This window comes from Lepisosteus platostomus, chromosome 12 (genome assembly GCF_059453375.1).
Source record: "Lepisosteus platostomus isolate fLepPlt1 chromosome 12, fLepPlt1.hap1, whole genome shotgun sequence".
NCBI lineage: Eukaryota > Metazoa > Chordata > Actinopteri > Semionotiformes > Lepisosteidae > Lepisosteus > Lepisosteus platostomus.
Genome location: NC_142622.1, coordinates 25,654,393 through 25,674,137, shown reverse-complemented (window position 1 = coordinate 25,674,137; position 19,745 = coordinate 25,654,393). Strand labels below are relative to the sequence as shown.

The 19,745-nt window shown below is 36.2% G+C and overlaps 1 protein-coding gene across 2 annotated transcripts in view; it reads left to right on the top strand.

Annotated features, from left to right (window-relative positions):
* Positions 1-15,823, top strand: part of stac (SH3 and cysteine rich domain) — an 87,957-nt gene extending 72,134 nt beyond the window's left edge. The window contains exons 8-11 of one of the 2 annotated variants that reach the window (XR_015925729.1): positions 2,317-2,411; positions 10,949-11,000; positions 12,204-12,303; positions 13,553-15,823. Coding sequence is in view for 1 of the 2 variants with exons in the window: in XM_088601516.1 (XP_088457642.1) it covers positions 2,317-2,411; positions 10,949-11,000; positions 12,166-12,303; positions 13,553-13,651 (384 nt within the window). In the remaining variant the exon portion in view is untranslated. Of the gene's footprint in view, positions 1-2,316; positions 2,412-10,948; positions 11,001-12,165; positions 12,304-13,552 lie in introns of both variants that reach the window. The other variant, XM_088601516.1, reaches the window with a different exon arrangement.
* The last annotated feature ends 3,922 nt before the right edge of the window (positions 15,824-19,745 follow it).

Genomic DNA, 19,745 nt, shown 5'->3' with positions numbered 1-19,745 from the left:
GCAGCAACATCCTCCTCCCCACATCCATTCTTGATGGCCAAGGTCCAGACCTGAATGGCATAGCGATCTACTGTCTTGATTTCTCTGTCTCGGTTACAGTAGTTGGTGCGATGCATCAGCTGCTCTTTCAGGAGTGCAGAACACCAGGTGGATTTTGTATTTTAACACCTGGAAGTTCCTGCACATTGGGTTTTCCTTCTCCCACAAAGCTTATGGCCCAGGCCAAACCTTCGATGAGAGAGGAGATGTTATATGATATATGATATATTACCAAGTCAGAAGGGAAAGCAGTTGGTTCAATTGAGAAAATAATTTCATACGGCATGAGGAAGCCTCAACAGGCCGATAAGTCTCCTGAGTAGGGGGCTGTGGAGGATGGATCTAGGGCTCTGGGACAAAATGAGTGGGTGGGGGCGGAACTTCGGTATGTTATAAGTCAGGGACAGAAGCCCAAAAAGAATGAGGAAATTCATTAGCTTGCTGGACACAGCGCTGATTTATGGTTGGCCTCAACACTTGGATTGCTTCTTTTCCCACAGTAATCATGTTCTGGGTCATTTTTAACTGGTTGAATGAAGGATCCTAATGCAGGAGTAGTGAAGCAAGCTGGTGAAGCAAGCCAGTGAGACATGGCGATGCAGCCAGGCAGCCACACAGCAGGAATACAGCTGCAGGTACTCCACTGAGTGCCAAGGGAAAATCCACACAGGTCATTCAACAAGCAAAGGTTCAAACAAGGGAGACAAAGCTAAGCACAGGCAAAATCCAGAAGTGGTGATGCAGGAAGCAAGAAGGAGGCCAAGCTAAATAGTAAAACTGAGAAAAAAGCAAAGCCTCGGGGCGGCAAGTACATAGCAGATAGCTAAGCAAAGCTGGGCAGATTCTAAGAATGAGCACCGTGATGTTCGAGGAGAGGGAATAATGCCCTGCTGTCAATAGGGTTTGTGGTGTTTAATTACGGCTTATGGTATTGAAAATCTGCCTTAACATGCTGAAATGGGGACGGGCATTGATTTGCTAACTGAACACTGGTTGTAGCATTACAGTAGCAAGGAACAGTATTCATCTGAGCATGAGCATAAAATACATAAATGATATATAAGTGTTTTCTTATGTATCTATTCTCTTTCTTTAAACAACAATCTCTATCTCTGAATGTACTTTATTAGAGGGGATTTGCCTAGAATCAAAGCTGAAAGTTTTAGAAGTATTTAAGGCAATTATTCTGTATTTCCTAGGGAGGTAAAGATTAGAAGAATTGGAAAAAAAGCAGTTTTCTTCAAGACTTCACTCATGCTAATATAAATTCTCAACATTATAAGAACATAAAAGATTTTGATGAAAATACAAACAAGAGCAGGCTATTTTAGTTTGATAGTTAAGTAAGTCAAAATGTTGTAGACCTACTCCTTGTAGAAAACCAGAATTATGGAATTAACAATGCCTATGTATCCTTTTCCAGAATAAGTGATTCTTATTCTCCATCATTATTAATTCTTTTTTAGTTAAGAAAATATTCTAATTGGTCCCCTGTGTCTTGGTCAGCCTTTATAGCTTGGTACTAGAGCGACTAAATAAACATATTTCACTCAAGTGTACAGCAGGAACATGAAGCTGCAGTCTGTCAGTTGTGAGGTCAAATGCTTAGCCATTACATCATGCCACACGCTCATGCTAAAGATACAAGATTCTAAATAGCTACTATAAATCAGAAAAAGCTATAAATCAGAAACAGGCCTAATACTGATTCCTGTGTCACACCATTGTTTACATAATCTCAATTACAGGTTATGTCCCTTTAGATGACATGCTGCTTCATGTTTGTTAACCAGATTAAATACTTTCCAAAAATCTAAATATCTCACATCATATGCTTTAGTGATATCTCCCATCCTTGTTACTTGTTCAAAACTTTCTAGTATTTCGAGCAGTTTTGTTAAACATTTTAATAAACATTAAACATTTTCTAAATTAATTTTAATTTTAAATTAATTTAATTAATTTTAATCTCTTAAAATGCAATTGTTTTGTATTTGGTAAAGTATTCTTCTAGTTTAGCTCCAACGAGCATTTACATAACTTTATTAATAGTAGAAGTATGACTGATTGGTCTAGTTTCCTGTCTCAGTTTTGTACCCCTTTTTAATAAATTAGTTTTTACGCTTTCTACACTGTTGTTGAACATTATGGTGATTTGTCACTCAAAAAGCATTTTAAGAGTTTCACTTATCTGTCAAATATGAAAACAAAATTATATGAAGCCACCAAAGTTATTATTTCTGCTCAAGTTTTAAGGCTTGTTTTCTTGTCTTGCAGGTGAAAATACAACAACGAAAGGATATACTGCAGCTTAACACCTATGTGGCCTTGTACAAATTTGTACCACAAGAGAATGAAGACTTAGAAATGAGGTCAGTTTAAATGTCTGATAAATGTTGCTGAATGCTGTTCTCTAGATTGTTGTAAAAAGGGCAACAGATAACCAACACCAGTCATTTGCAGTGAACAAAAGAAGAAGGTTAAAAATCTATAGATATACAGTAAATGAAGACCTGACAATTTTACCCATTTTACCCATTGTGCACACATTCAGTAGAGTAAGGACAACTTTTTGATCAAACACTTAACTTTCAACCTCCCACTGAAATACTTTTTTTTTCTGGGGTATGCATTTGTGTCAAACAGTGAATGTTTGATTTAAGGGGCAGTATCAAATAACAAGGCTGTACAGGTCATTGAATACTTAAAACACCCACAACTGATAGCACTGTTCATATTCCACAGAACACAAAGAAGTAGTGCAGAAGCTTTTTGTTTACTGTTATAGATATGCTGACAAGCTTCAGTGGCTTTAAAATTTAAAATTAATTATTGACAGGTAAAGATCATTCTTTATGTGAATCAGTGTAGACAGCAATTAGTTTCGCCAGGCACGTTTCATTCTTTTAAAATGTTTTTCATGGGATTCCAATTCATTCTCCATTTACGGTACCACATCAAATAAGTTTTCATTATTCAAATGCATTTCTCATTTACGATACAATATTTGCCAAAAGCTTAATCTTTAAAACGAAGTTTCAGACTTCATAAACAAATACCTTAATAATGGGATTTAAGATTTCTGGAATAAACAGTCCAAAACAGTTAATTCTTATGAATTTATTCTTTGATTTGAATGTTGTTGTCTGTTGGCCTTTTTTGACTATCCTTCATAAATTAAATTGTCAGGAAAATAAGTTAAGTACAGTACTCTCATTGGATTAAAACAAAAATAATATACAGTAGCTATAAAAGACTCTGAGCAAAACCTGAGATTATTTTGTCCTTTAGCATTCTGTACCTTCTTAAAAGGTAAATAGCAAATAAAGAAATCCATTTGAGGCATACAGCACTATTTCCAGCTACACATGAATGTACTCTCAATCAGAAAAATGGCCCTGACTCTACTCTGATAGGCAGTTAACAATTTTGTGGGGAGCAACACAGAAAAATGTTTTTTCTAAAATATATATTCTTGGGACACCATGGTAAATAAGTAAATAAAATGTACCTCTCAGTAGTATAAAATGTATACTCTTAGTAGGAATAAGTCTTCATGACAAGTCATCGTAAAATATAATCTGTTCAATGTTTAACATTACATTACAGTGCATTTTTTTTCGGCAGTTTTGCATCAACACTACCATACATTTGGAAAGCTGTGTCATTTCTACTTTTCACAGAAACGGCGAACAAGACTTGAGTTTAATCTGGGAATGCTCACTGAAATGGTGTTTTATATCATGTATTTAAAAGACAGTATACATGCTCCTTTAGATTATTTTTTTCCAAAAAAAGGTGTGTGACGATATTCTTCAGTTGTTAAAGTCAGTGCTACTGTAGTGTTTTCTCACGAGGCACCAGTAATGTAGGGGTTGTGCATTTACTGGGACAATTCTTAATTGTAGCAGTAAGTCACAAAATGATTCTTTTCATGGTATTAGAATCCAGCCTTGTGGGATAACTCAAACAACGCACACACACGGGTACTAATACACGAGATACATTTATTAATACATAAAAGCAGTGGGCTCTCTGAAGACCGGCTAGTTAGTTCTGGCTTACTAGCAGAGTTTATGCACAAGAGAAAAGTGACTGCGGGTCCCAGCAGGTCAGGAAGAAGACCGGTTCGTTCCTGATGAAGCGCTAGTCCTGAATAGTGATTCAGCTGTCCACAGTTCCAACCTGTTCACGAGGCTTGTTGCTGATGCTAACCTCGGGTGGATCCTTTTGGTTTACGCGCTGCAAACCTCCGTCCTCGAATCTTAGAACAAAGGAAAGTCCTGCACTCGGACACACTGGCTGTTACGTGGTGGTCCGGGCTGAGTCTGAGGATGCTCAGGTGGAGCCCTGAGGCTGAAAGTCCAGCAGGCGCGCTGCGAGAATGTCCTACGCTTGGGAACTGTGTTCCCTTGGGAACTGTTCTGCGCTTGGGAACTTTGCTTTTTCCTTCCAAACTGTGCTACAGTATGTTGCCTGTTTTTACCTGGAGGACATGCAGGTCGTTCATTGGTTCAAAGTTTCATGGGCATCAGAGACGCACGTGGGGTTAACCTGCGCTACCAGTTCCTGATTGGCTGATGATGAGTAACCATGCCCTCTGACCTTAGGGTCGTAAACCAACTTTGAATAAGACTCTCCCTTGGAATCTCAGACTTTAAGGCGCCAGATAACCGTTTGTTAAGGTTGCTGGAGAATCTCAGCGCTGGGGAGCTGTTCCTTATCAGGACACTCTATCAGCTAGAAAAACACCTTAATTGAACCAAATGGTATGGCCTCAAGCACCTCTGAGATGAAGGAGAGAGGGACTGGCAAGCGAACAGAAAACATAATTCCTGTATTTTAATAAGCCTCACCGCTACACTACTTTGCATGTGACAATATTATTGCATGTATAATCCAAGATATTTATATAGTAGGCAATATTATTTACAGATTAACTATCATGTTTTAACTCAATGTTATCTTGTATAAGCGCAAAAATATTTTTTTCTCCATAATAATAATTATAATAATTGCTTACACTTATATAGCGCTTTTCTGGACACTCCACTCAAAGCGCTTTACAGATAATGAGGACTCCCCTCCACCACCTCCAATGTGCAGCATCCACCAGTGCGCTCACCACACATCAGCTATCAGTGGGGAGGAGAGCAGAGTAATGAAGCCAATTGATAGATGGGGATTATTAGGGGGCCATGATTGATAAAGGGGATGGTAAATTTGGCCAGGACGCCGGGGTATACCCCTACTTTTTTCGAGAAACGCCCTGGGATTTTTAATGACCACAGAGAGTCAGGACCTCGGTTTTACATCTCATCCGAAGGACGGTGCCTGTTTACAGTATAGTGTCCCCGTCACTACACTGGGGCATTAGGACCCACATGAGCCGCAGGGTGAGTGCCCCCTGCTGGCCCCACTAACACCTCTTCCAGCAGCAACCTTAGTTTTTCCCAAGAGGTCTCCCATCCAGGTACTGACGAGGCTCACACCTGCTTAGCTTCAGTGGGCTGCCAGTTGTGAGTTGCAGGGTGATATGGGTGCTGGCATATGGTAGTGGTACCATGGTGGTAATAAGCATCTGTAGTTACTGTGTGAACGTCTGCAGGAGTCTGTGAGCGTGGGAATGTGTTGACGTTTGCGTGTGGTTGTGACAAGGAAGTGTCTCAAGTTTTTTTTGCTAGCTTCAAAGCAGAGAGAATGTTCACTGAGGTGTAGGGGGTCCCCCAAGGTTTACGTTGGTTTCCCTATTTAATTACGTGGGTAATTTATTGTCAGTGAACAGTCCAGAAACACCATATAAGATCACATTAAGATCACAGAAGGAGAGGCAAAAGAGAAAAGGGGAGAACAGAGAAGAGAGGAGAAAGGGAATGTCAGATCACATTAGAGAAGTCAGAAGGAGTTGAAACTTAAAGCTTGCACCAGGCGCGAGCCCCTGCTTCATGATCATCCAAACAAAATTTGATTGGAGATAAGTTTTTGAATTTTGCTAGAGAGCGACTACTATTCTGTGTTTTTAGGGAACTTGAGTTTCTGGATGAAAGATACCGCATTAAAAGATGACATTTCCTGATTGTGGGTGCATTTTTAGAATAGGACGAAAAAGGCTCCCATTTACTTTGTGGCATCTGGGTTTGCAGAGAAAGAGATTTAACTGCAGACTGTATAACATTTATTTAGAAGGCAGCTTAACTCTTATTTTGGCCTCTGTAGGCATTATTTAAAACTTTAATACTTAGTAGCAGTCTGGGGTTTTCTGGATGATCAGGATGTTAGGCCTCTGAAATGCGTTGTCTTTATACTGTATATAGTAGCTTGTGTTTTGCATGTTAGGTTGTGTGTAGTCTAGTGTTTTTATTGTTATTGATAATACATATTTGTTCACTATTTGTACAAGTGTGCCTGGATTATTACTCTTTTCACCAAGGCTGTGCCTCTAGTTAGTCTTTAATTCTAGCCATTGCTTGGGTATATTCTGGAGATAAATAACTTACAGATTATGAGTTATGGATATTTATTTTACTTATTGACTAAATTTCACAGTCAATGATATTCACCATTTTCACACACACCCTCCCCCCATTTGTAACAATAAAGCATCTCTACTTTCTTTTTAAACATTAATTTAATATTTAACATATTGTAATGTACAGTATAAAATTAATAAAAGTCAAAACAGAATGCAAATTAAATTAAATCACTTTATCTACTTTATCTTTATCTTTATACTAAATCACGTTTGCAGTGCAAGTCAAAATAAATGTGTTGTAAGGTGGTACAGTATGTATGCCGCATTCTGGCTCATTATTTGACCTGTATTCTGAATGGCTGGATCTGTACTGTATGTAGACTCCATTAGTAAATATAAAAAACACAATGCATTTCCTTAGAAACTTTCCTAGACAACATAAATGACAGTTTATGCAGTTCAGAAATGTCCTCCATTTCTGGTGGTAATAGGAATCTTAGATTTCTCAGCCCAGGTAAGTTAAGAAACTCTAATACCTCATAAAACACCAGGGTGATTACAAAACAAATCAAACACAAAAACATTGTGTATCGCAAAGTACCAGTGCACTTTGAAAAACTGAGATACAGTACAGTACATAGTTTTGTTTTACAATCTGAATCCTGTGTTAATTAGAGGTAGTGAGTTAAAACAGGACAGAAGAGTTCTGAATGAATATTTAGGAGTGAAAACAGGAGTTATTGATTATTTACTGTACTGTACATACAAGAGCTCTTTGCTGGATCCTTTATGAAACAGCTTGAAGTGACGAAAAGAATAAGGCAGGGTTGTTGCTTTGCCAACATTGAGATCTCTTACTTACAGTAACAGGGCAGTACACTATTCATAGAATATATATATATAAAATATTTTCATTACAGTATATTTGTTTCAGGACTGTATCTGAAAATGAGGCACAAGCTTACTGTGAAAATGAATATATTGAATATATTCTTAATTTTAAGAGTGGCACATACTGTACATCCTACTATATTCTTGAGATATTCTTTATTCTTGATATATTCTATATTCTTGAGATTTTTTATTTTTAAACAGTTAAAATTTTTTGTCTTAACATTCACATACTGTACAAATATAAGAACATCACAAAATATACAAAAATGTAACAACTCTAATCTATACAGGTACATTCGAATTTCAATTTCAGAAATTTAAATTTCGGTTTCAGATAAGCTCCCCTTGTTCTTTGAAATTGTGTGGTTCTACATCTTTCTGCTGCCCTTCTTTTTTCAATTCTTAATTAATACTTAAATTCTTAAACAATAAGCATAGTAATGGGGTTAAAATAATATTACATTTGAGATTGTAATATTACATTATTTGCACTCTTAAATTTATTTTTTGAGAATAACCCCCCAAAAATTCTGAGGATAAAACTTTTCAATATTAACCAACCACAATCTCCGTTCCGCTCTACAGCCCCCTTGCCTTTACTACTTTAGCTCTGTGAGAAAATTGTAGTATTCGTGTTATTTATTATATTTATTTTTTATTAACATCACACTCAAATTAAGTTAAGTTAGTTATGTTAATTCAAGTTAAATTGTTGACTAAATTTGACTATTGACAACTTAAGACAAAACACATGCATTTGTGAAATTACATTCCTGAATGTCTCCTATTGCATTCTACTATCTTTGGGAGAACACAAAAAAGTCTGTTAGTCAACTTCTTCTCTCAGAAACTATGAATTGCTAACATGAGTTCTTGTTTCACCTCCGTTTTGCTATATTCCAAATCTACTCTTGGAGGAAGTGCCAGACTCTTTCTCTTAAAATAAAATCTAATTATTATAACATTAGTATTGATGTTTTATTAATTTTATATATCACAGTGTATTAAATGTTCACTTTACATTCAAATGAACTGAAGTTCAGTTCAACTGACCACAAAGTGATAAAGAGGGCAGGAGATGGTAACTTCTCCCAGGGAATGTCTCACCGTAATAATAATAACAACATTACTTTATTAACCCTTTACAATTTCTTGCATTAGGAATGATCTTTTCGCATACCCCAGCTTACTCTCCATGAGACACACAGATAGGGAGAGAGCTTGGGGTCAGAGCGCAGGGTCTGCCATTGTAAAGCGCCCCTGGAGCAGTTGGGGTTAAGGGCCTTGCTCAGGAGCCAAACGGTGTAGGATTCCTCTGCCGGCTGTGGGATTTGAACCGGCAACCTTCCAGCCACAGGCACAGAGCCATCACTCTGCCCCAAATGTATAATAATGTATAATAATACAGTGTGTGATCTCCTGTCATGGCCTAAGGAACATGGCCTGTCTCTCAATAGTGTTGAACATTTTATTTTACGTTAAGTGTCCAATAACAAGTATAGGTATATACTGTACAGTATTACTGTATATAAAATATAATGTACTATATACAGTATAAGCAGTACAATACATATATTGTAGGTATGTAATTGAAATGTAAAAAAAATAACAATGACAGCAAAAAGTAATTTAAAATAACCACAAGTGAACAAGTTACAGAAATAGATACAGTTGTTCACATGAAAGTGGAATGTGCTACTACTACCAACTTAATAAATTATATTTAATTACATACTGTGAATTAATAATATTAATATGATTAATGATTAAACTATTTTTTTCAACTACCAAAATTCCTTTAGTTACATGATTCCGTATTAATATTCCCTATTAAGTGGATTTTAAAAAGTTCAACAACTTTTATTTACAACAATATTGACAGCAAGTATTCACAGAAAGGTTAAAACATTATAGGTTTTTATAGTATATAAACTTTATATTGATCAAGCACATCAAAATATTTCCAAAATAACCACAATAAGTGACCGAGTTAAAGAATTTGATGAAAAAGACTTTGACAGAAAATGTTTATTAATAATAATAATAATATCACTTTATTAACCCTTTACAATTTCTTGCAATAGGAATTGTCTTTTTCGCATACCCCAGCTTGCTCTCCATGAAGAGGAGCTATGAAGAACGTTGAGTACAACTTGTACTTTATTTTTATTAGTGTACTTTATTTTTAACTACCACTACCAGCTATAGTATGTGCATTATGTATAATATATTTCTATTCAGAAATTTATATTTTTTAAGAAGTTCAGATACTTCATATTCGATAAATAAATAAAACAACGACTGACTATTCCAAATTGGAGAGACTCAATCTAAAAATAACATTAATATTACAACAGGAGTGAAATTGTATTAGCAGTTCCATTTGAATATTGTAGCATGGCAGCTTAACAACATAGCCTTACATGCATATTTCTATGAAGTTTTTCCTGGAAAAATCCAAGACGGTTAATAAGTAAGTTAACAGGTGGCTTAATCAGTACTGTAGGAAACTACTGTGTCATACAAGTGCTGCAAACTAAGGACTTTCACCGTACTGTACTAATTCATTTAACATGAGAACTAGTCAGGAATGCAAGTACACTATACTGTATGATCCATAATGCTCACTTGGTTTTGTTTTTATATAGTGCCATAGTCATCATGCAAACAGCTCCATCAACCCTGGATTCATTAAAACCCAATCATTAATCATTTAATTAATCATTTAAACCCAATGAAAACCTCTCCAATATGGAACAATGTAGGAAAGAAAACCTAAACTGCATGTCCTTGGAAGACTGGAGGAAACCATAGCATTAGCAAAACAATATGCATGAACACAGGGAGAACATTCAAAGTCACATAGACAAATACCCCTTCTTAAAGTAGGAATCAAGATCATTAGTAAAGCTATAGAGCTCACCACCATAGCATTGTTATAAGACTTATAAAACCACAGGTCCTTTGCAAATGGTTTTATTCTATTTTTTTTTATTTCAAAATATAAGTTCATTATGGATTTTATGTAAATCTCTTGATATACGAGATCCATTACATGTAGCTTGAAACAGGGCAACAGGTTGTCTGCTTACATTACCTAAAAATGTATTATGTGACATTTTTGCCCAGTTCACTGGAGCAGACAACACAGACAAGTGTGCACATCTCACATGTTGATAATTTGTCTTGAAATGCAGGGGAAAAATCTCTCTTTCATGGAAAACATCTCATTAGTATTTAAATACATAACTTAATATATCAACTAAATGAAGGCCATTCCCCATTGACAGCACAAAATAGAAATCCAAGAGAGACTGTCAATGTAGACTGTTAATGTTGAAATGTAAAATGAGGTTTCTCTATTACTCATTAGCCTTAATGAGTCGTATTCGTGATGTTTTAGAAATCACTGACCCTTGTGCAGCAACTATGACATGACTCTGCTGCTTGGTCTTTTTAATATTGCTACTGGAACTGTAGAATTGAGTAATTCTACTTACGCAAAATCATCAGTTGATTAAGATTGTGTCTTAACCATTTCAGACCTGGAGACCGAATCATATTAGCGGATGACTCAAATGACGACTGGTGGAAGGTAAGAGGAGAAGCCTTCTACTTCCCTTGAACCTGATTAATCTTTTTAGTAGCCCATTCCAGCAAATCCGTTGTCAGATTGAGCTGAGCAAGGTGGAAACAGGTGTGATGTTTTTTTCAAACCAATCAGCTTACATTTGACGAAAATCCTCCTTTTTGCTTGTACAGTGGCAATAGTATTCAGTACAGGAGCATTTTGATAAGATGTTAATATTCCTGTCTGGCTGCAAAAGGTATGACAGCAAGTAGGTGTGGATCCTGATGAAATTTGCCAAGCATAAATTCAATCAGTAGTTTTTAAGAATAAAATATTGAATTTTATTTTATGGCCTCCAGTTGCAAGCTGTTTGTAAATTCAGTTATTCTTTTGCTGGCCTGCTTCAAATTTGTGCATACAGTATCCATCCATTTTCTAACTGCTGTCTCCAAGTCAGGGTTTATAGATACTGTTAAAATTCAACTACATTTATTATATTCTAACTGCGGCTTTATTTAGTAGCTAGCTACTATACTTGTATTAATTATACAGATTTGCAAAACAATTGTAGGATCAAGGCAAAGGCCAGCTAGAGGTTTGAATACTAATCACATAACAAAAACGTTAGAGTAAGGCAGCTAAATTGTGACTAACAGCAGTTAGTTATTATTGTTACGCAGTCAATGGGAGTGGTTAAATAAAAATGTACTTGAATAGCAGGTAAAATTTAGGCACATGAGAAATAGCATGTGCGTTCTTTATTTTCTGGCACAGCTCTGGCAAATGTAAAATCAGAATTTCCTAAAATAAATAGGATGTTTTCTACTGTGAATGGTTATTCTTATATTTTTGTCCTCTTTAATTACTGTAATATACAGTAGCACCACTGTTTTGATACTACAAACAGTTAATTACAGTCATTAACATGGAGATCATGGATAGAAAAGTTTTAGTTTTGTTACTGTAGATGTCATAACTCCAGTGTAATATACCCTTATAGTGAGATTGTATTGTTGTATTGTATATTATTGTATTGTATTACCTGCAGTATATGTGGAAGTTTGTTTTTCAGTATTTTAGTAAACACTGTCTTTTTTCACTTTGCATATTGCAACTGTACATCTTTCTATTATGCTGCCTTAGATTGAATTTAGTGAATGATGTTCAGTGTCCTTTGGGAATTTTTTAGGGTGTAATTGAAGACAGAGTCGGATTTTTTCCCGCCAGTTTTGCTCAGCAGGTGAGGGCTGGTGAGAGAGTTTACAGATGCACCAGAACCTATATTGGCTGCAAGGAACAAGGACAGATAACCCTAAAGGAGGGCCAGGTGTGTCCTTTTTACCTGATTCATGTTTCTGGTAGCTGTACTGTACATTCTTGTGTAGAATATACTTAAAATATGGTCTGTGGCTTTTTGTCAGGGATTAGGATGAATAAGTGATCAATTCTGACATTTGTTTGTACTGTTCCAAGGTGTACAGTACAATTACTGTGGCATGCATGTACTGTATAGCAACGTACTGTATGGTAAACCATGTCCATATTCACAGAAGTATACGAGTATACTGTAACAGAAGTATGTATGACAAGGTCATTTTTTTCTAACATGAATGTGCCTGGGCTTAAATATGGCATAATTCATTTCTGAATTGTTTTCGTTCACATTCAGGTACAAAATATCCCTGAAAAACCACCACAATCTGAGAACTATGTGCATTTCTATTCATGCTGAGTATTATTTGCAGGTTATCTACACCACTGAACCTGGAAAGCCCCAGTCCAGCAGCTTTTACAAGTATTACATGATCAGATTCTTAAGAACAATTGAACTAAACACGAGATGTGTTAAATAAGTAATTTTAGGGGATTCAAAACTGCAAACTTAATTTCCCCTAGCAGGCAAATTCTATAGTTGACTGATTTACATGCTTAATTTATCATTAACTTACAAACTTTTCTGTTATTTAGAAATAGGAGTTTATGGTACTTAGAAAAATTGATTTCTCCAGGATCAGAGATTAAGTCAGATGAACACCATGACTTGTTAGAGCTTTTTCAATCTTAACCCTAACTCTTTAACCCTAATTTCTAAACAGATCCAACCAGAAAAAAAATCTTCAATCAATCTTTGACTCAGTTCACTGTGAATCCATAAAGACCTATTATAAAAACTTGATTTCAACTTCTTTGTTTACTATTACCATACAGTAGATAAAATTCTTTTTTGAAAAGTAACTATCACATAGAGCTGGAAGCAGGGAAGTTGTGTATCAGCAGTGATCCAATGGTGGATTTGAATTACAGAATGCAGGTAAAATTCAATAACCTGTAAGGTCAGTACTGCCAGAAGATGGCTGAATGAGCTAAATACTTTTTTTAATTCACTTTAATTCTTATTAATTTGCCCTAGTGATCATCTATAAACCCTTAGCAATCACATGGTAAAAACAACTCATCATTTTTGTTGAATTTATAGTTTGTACTGTAACTATAAACTGAGAGCTTTCTGCCAGGAATACAACTACATTATTATAGATTGTTAGTTTCTACTTTTTCTCCCTTTTATTTCATTCCAGATTTGTGTAACCAACGAAGAAGAAAACAATGGCTTCATTAAAGTGTCTAGTGGGAAAAAGAAAGGATTTGTACCATTTGATGTTTTGGAAAATATCTGAAGAAATGAAAGAAAGGCAGTACCAGTGTTGTTCATCCTCATTTTGCACTGTGCCAGCAAATGTTTTGCAGCTCATGACATATGCTGAGAACCAGACAGAATTATCCAAGAGAATTTTAGAATATGCATATAAAAAATCTGAGAAAAATGAAGATATCTGGAGGAGGATACAAAGGGATTAAAGCCTAGAACTGCTAATTGCAGTGCTGACAGATGTATTGTACTATCATCACTGCAGCCTTGGAATTGCTTCATTGATTTTATACTGCAAAGGACAGAAGCTCAGAAGGATGTAGAAAGTTCATGCATTTGGAAAGCAGACCATTAGTTTTCTATGAGCTGTATCTACAACTAGGCTGGGTCCTGGTTGTTTCAGGTTATTAAGATTATATGTAACTTAATTGTCTTATAGACTGTCTCTGTAAATGTGCTAGAAGAACAACAAAATGTCTCTTTGCTGTCTATATGCATACAGATGCTTTACAGTTCTGAGGCAGTCTTTAGTGCCTGTATATTTTTAGCCATAGCTTTTAAATTTTTAAATGATCTACTGTATGTCTGCACTGTATGTTGCATGTATGCAAGAGATTGCTGAATAGCTGCTGCAGTAAAAAAAAACAGGGAACAAGATGTTTGTTTACATATTTTGTATCTTTCTACATTAGATCAAATACCTTTAATTTGGTGGGTGGCACCGTGGCAAAGCAGCACAGTGGGTAGTATTGCTGCCTTGCATTGCTGGGGCCCTGGGTTCAATTCAAAACCTGGGCTGCTATCTGTGAGGAGTTTATACTGTATATTCCTGCCATGTGTGTGAGGGTTACCATTTGGTGCTCTAGTTTCTTCCAACAGTACCACAAAATACTGTTTGGTTAATTGGCTTCTGGTATAATTCACCGTGGTATGAGTGTGAGTGTGTCTGTGTTTGTGTGTCTGCCCTCTGAAGGACTAAAGTCCCATCCACAGTATACCCCATCTTGCACTCACTGTTTGCTGTTTCCCCCGTGACCTTTAATTGAAAGAAATGGATAGATGGATTTTAATGTTGATGTGGGTTGATTAATATCCCTATTAAGGATATACGTACCAAAAGAGGGCAGTTCAACTCTAGTCCCTGAAGTGTGCCTGAAGGTTTGTGTCTTTAAAGTTTTTTTTTCCTGAAGTGTTCAAAGACGTTGGGAAATTCATCAAATTATAGCCAGTGATGAGCTGATTTATGTGATTTAGAGCTGGGTTGGAAAGAAAATCAAAAGACACACAAGGACCAGTTTAGGACCACCCTGTCTAACATAATAAATCTATCTGTACCATTACTTGTGAATATTAAATTGTGTTAACCTTTTGCTTTTATTTTTGAATGCTATAGAAATATGTCATGTATATTAACACATATAAATGTGAAAATGCATATATATATATATATAATATTTAAGCACAGAATTAAGATTAGTCAAAATAGTTTTCTAGAATTTGCATGGTGAATATCCCTATTTAATTCCCAGTGAATCACAAAAAGTACCTGTGTGGTTTAAGAACAGAAGACATCTGTTTTCTTTAGTGTTATAGCACCAAAGAAGAATACCTAGCAGAATCCAAGATAACACCAATGCCTATAATGTTATGCACTTGGAATTAACAGGATCTTTTAAGAGGTCTAAAATTGATAATTGCTGTTTACAAGGTTACTACAGTATGTAAACAGAATAACAATTACAATGCATTTTTTATCTACAGTATGTGATTGAGTTGCACATTGGTGCAAACAAGAACTAAACCAAGTCATCTCTTTCATGCAAAATCATTCGGAGCAGGAAGAAGAGTACTGCCCGGCCTCTTAAATAACATTGTAGGTCTTACTAACTTACTAACAGACTCATCAAGGACAAAGGTCTGTACAGAATTTTGCAAAGCTTGGCAAAGATTCTAATAAATTAATATCAGTATATATTCTTGCTGCACATAAATGGGCAAAATATGTTTTACTTATTTTTTCTCTTATATTTTCTGTGTTATTTTCAAACGTCTGCTTGGCTGTCAGTAGCGTGGGTAACCTTGCCTTCTTTTTCAGGCATGTGACATTACCTTCCGAATGCTATGGACAGAGAAGTGATTTGCAGTTTTTGTATCTTGGATTCTTTAAAAATACAAAATAAACAGTAAAATTAACCAAGAACTATGTTTCATATGACATTTCTGTGTTATATTAAAAATATAAAAATCTCAGGTGAAACCTTTAGAATTGTTTTCTTAATTTTTAGGCTGTTTTGTGTGTATTTTTCTGTTTTAAGGTTCTATTCAGACTTTATGAAATACTTCTTTGTCCTTATTAAACTATGTTGAAATATATTGTTTCAACATATGTTGAAATCTTCTGTACAGTTATCTTCCTTATATTTATCTTGATCTTTTCTACTATAGAAAAAAATGCTAATGCTAATAACACCTAAAAAGACACATAAAAAAGCTTACTGCTGTTTAAATCTAATGGACATGTCCATAATAGATATATATCTGTACAGTGATAAGTATTTGATAATGTAACAAGTAATAGGTTTATTCCATGCTGAAAAGAGAAGAAAGAAAACACAATGTTTCGGCTATGGAGACACCTGAAGAAGGCTCCACAGCCGAAACACTGTGTTTTCTTTCTTCTCTTTTCAGCATGGAATAAACCTATTACTTGTTCCTTTGCAGCCTACGCATACTGACACAGCTACCCACCTGAACTATTTGATAATGTACACAACAATTGGTTACCCTTTCTGCACAGCTGCACCACTGGGCATCAGGGTCATTTGCACATATAAATGATTTGGTTTCTTCCCTGGTTTCCTAGATTTTCAGCAGTCTGAAAGGTTACCAGGTTAAAACTACTTTTGGTCAATTGTAGTCAACTCTATGACTCTGAGACTGTATCAAGGTAAGTCATGAATGCTCCATGAATCAATAACCAAAAATAATAATAAAGAAACATTCCATTAAGGCCCTCCCAGCTCCCATTACAAAAATGCTGAGACTAGACTTCAAATCTAATTTTGCATATTGACCCTTTTGTCCTCTGCTCCATTACACACAATGGCTTCTGAATGCTGAGGAGAAAGAGAGGTCTAAGGAAGAGTCCCTGATACACAATGCCAGACTGTAGAAATGCTTTCACATGCTAATGTTACTCTTGCTACAGTACATGTATGGAAACTCCAACTGGCAGTGCAAACCATTGTGGCAAGGCAGGTAGATGACACGCAATCTTAATAAAAAAACTACAAATAAAGCACAGAAGGAAAGAGCAAATCCTATAGACAACAACAACCTTAGTCCCTTCCATGTTTTAGCTGAGCCTTTCAGGATCTGCTGTGTGGCATTTCAAAGTCTGTACTCGGGGAGAAAAAGCAGTCCCTCCTTTCCTCATGCTCTGTAGAACGGTCCATAGTGCTTTAATTCCTTCCGAGTGACCGTAGCCTGTTTCACCAGAGCAAGCAGTCATGTGCGTCTGCTGCCTTGCAAGTACTGGCTGGCGTGAGAGGGACCTGTAAATGGCTCAGAACATTGGCAGGGGCCACTGGATTGACAATGCAGTTGCACTGCAGCACTGTCCTCAAGTGCTAGAGGTATTGGATGGAGATGAGATGAGCCATCTTTGCCTGTGCTCTGGGAAGTCTTACAAACCAGCCTCGGACACTGCCGATGACGACAGAAAGGCAGGGAAGGGGCACATGTACTGTAGAAGGACAGCTACAGAGTTGCATTCCACATTCTCTGTTCTTCTGGGGTCCAAAAAGAATACAAATTGTCAACAGGTAACTCAACTTTTCCCATGGAAATCTAGAAATCTCAACTGTACAGTACATTCAGGACTTCAGCTTTCTTGTCCTCACCACATCTTTGCTTGAGCCCCCAGCATACTTCTGGTTTCTTCCTGATACACCTCTGCTTGTCCACATAACACTTAACAATGTTAACATCTTTCAGTGGATTGATTTCTCCTTTCCTGCTGCAATAAATTTCCATAAGTTTCTACAGTATGTGTGGATTTTATGATAAAAAGGTTTCATAATCAGTTACACTGCTTTATCAGCTATCTTTCAAATGTGAAGCTTCTCCGAGGTACTTATCCACAACTGGAAGCTCAAAGTAATCTTCTAGTGCCACATCTTTTTCTTTGACAAGACCTTTGTAGTCGTTTGTACGTTTTAACATAAATCATGACCAAGAGAGCAAATCTTGTGGATCTGGTGGATTTCTCTATGCTTGGTTACGAATCTTGAGAAAAGACTCACTAAAATGACTTTGTATATATCCTTAGTTATATCCCTTTTCAGATAAAAAGGTTTGATTGTCAGTTTTACTGTTTTAACTGCCCTCTCTTGAAAGAAAAGCTGTTTCGTGTATTGCTCTTTCTGGGTCAGGTCTGGTGTCCTGAGTTCATTTTATTGTGGAAGGTATTACAGCCGTGCATTCAGAACAGCAGCCATAAGATCCACAGCGGGAGGCAAAGACTGGCCAGCTGCACATCTTGTAGCTATATGGTCTCTTTGCACTAATTCCTGGGGTGCAGGTCACTGACACATGGGGAAAGCAGAGAAACTAATGAATAGGTAATGAGAGTCATTTGGGAAGAGTCCAAATTTGAAATATTCAACATTGTTATCTTCTTACTAAATGATAATAATCTAAATTTTTTAAATATATTAAATATAACACTGCCCTAGGCTAGGGCTGTTAGCCCTTCATTTGCTCGTCTATGGACAGCATGTTTGCTCCATTGTACTTTTTGGACAATCAGTCTGTATAAACCTATGCACATTTTGCACATATTTTATTGTTTTTACAGTGACTATGATCATCACATTTTGCACACACCTATTTATTTATTTATTTGTATTTATTTTGTTGTCTTTTGTTTTATAACTATTCTGATGTCTGTTTTGCTTGTCTTGGGCTGGACTGCTGTAACACATCAATTTCCCTACGGGATTGATGAAGTATTATCTATCTATCTAAATAATCTGTGCTGTTAATACTGTTAACACCTGTCCCCCATGTAAGAACAATTAAAAATATCTAATGAAACCCACCCTGAATTTAGTATGGGAGATGTATAGAAACCAGAAAACCAACCCACATGATCACAGAGTTCTTTTATGCATCATCTAGACTGCATATTTCTGCGTATTTAATCATCACTGTAAAATGCAAGAGAAGCATAGATTCATAGAGAAGCGAGTCCCAGGGCTCTCGTCTTACTCACATTTAACAATCTTTTCAACTGATATTGATTTAGCAAGTCCCGGAAGACAATCTATATTCATTATATCATGAACGTAATTAAGGAAACTGTTGAGAGAGACACATTGCATAATACAGCAGCATAGAAAAAATAATTATTGTTCACGTTATTTTTCTAGCTGATTTTATTCCTAATAAACTTTAAATCCAATAATGACTCCAGTATCCTTCCTACTGTAGGTAGACTATTGAGCCATTTAACACATTTTGTAAGGTGCAAACATTTGGCTTAGTTTTGTGGTTTAAAAGAAAGATAAGAAATCATCTATCCAGCCATTTTGAAACTGTTTCATCCAATTCAGGATTAAAGCGGAGCCAGAGTCTATCCCAGTAAGAAAAGGTAAAACAAGGTACAACTTGGATTAAATGCCAGTCCATTGCAGCGAAAACACAGAGATATGCATAGAGACATGCACATTCTCACACCTAGGGATAATTTTCCCATAAGCAAATGAACTTCACAGTATGTTTTGGACTGTGGGAGGAAACCAAAACACATAAAGGAAACCCACACAAACAAAGAGAGAACATGAAACTCCGTACAGATAGCAACCCAGGTCTGGTGTTGATCTCAGAGTCCCAGGACTGCGAGGGAACAGTGCTACCCACAGTTAAGAAATATCATCTCCCAAATGGAATTGTGTTGATTTTACCCTTCAGGAAAAAAATCATTATGGGCTATTTTGTTTTTGTGATAAAATAGCTACAGTGTAAGAACTACTGCTCATACATTACTAATGTTTTCATAATAGGAGATGATAAAAAAATGTAGGACATGAAATTAAGCAAGTGTAGGGCATCCAGAAAAT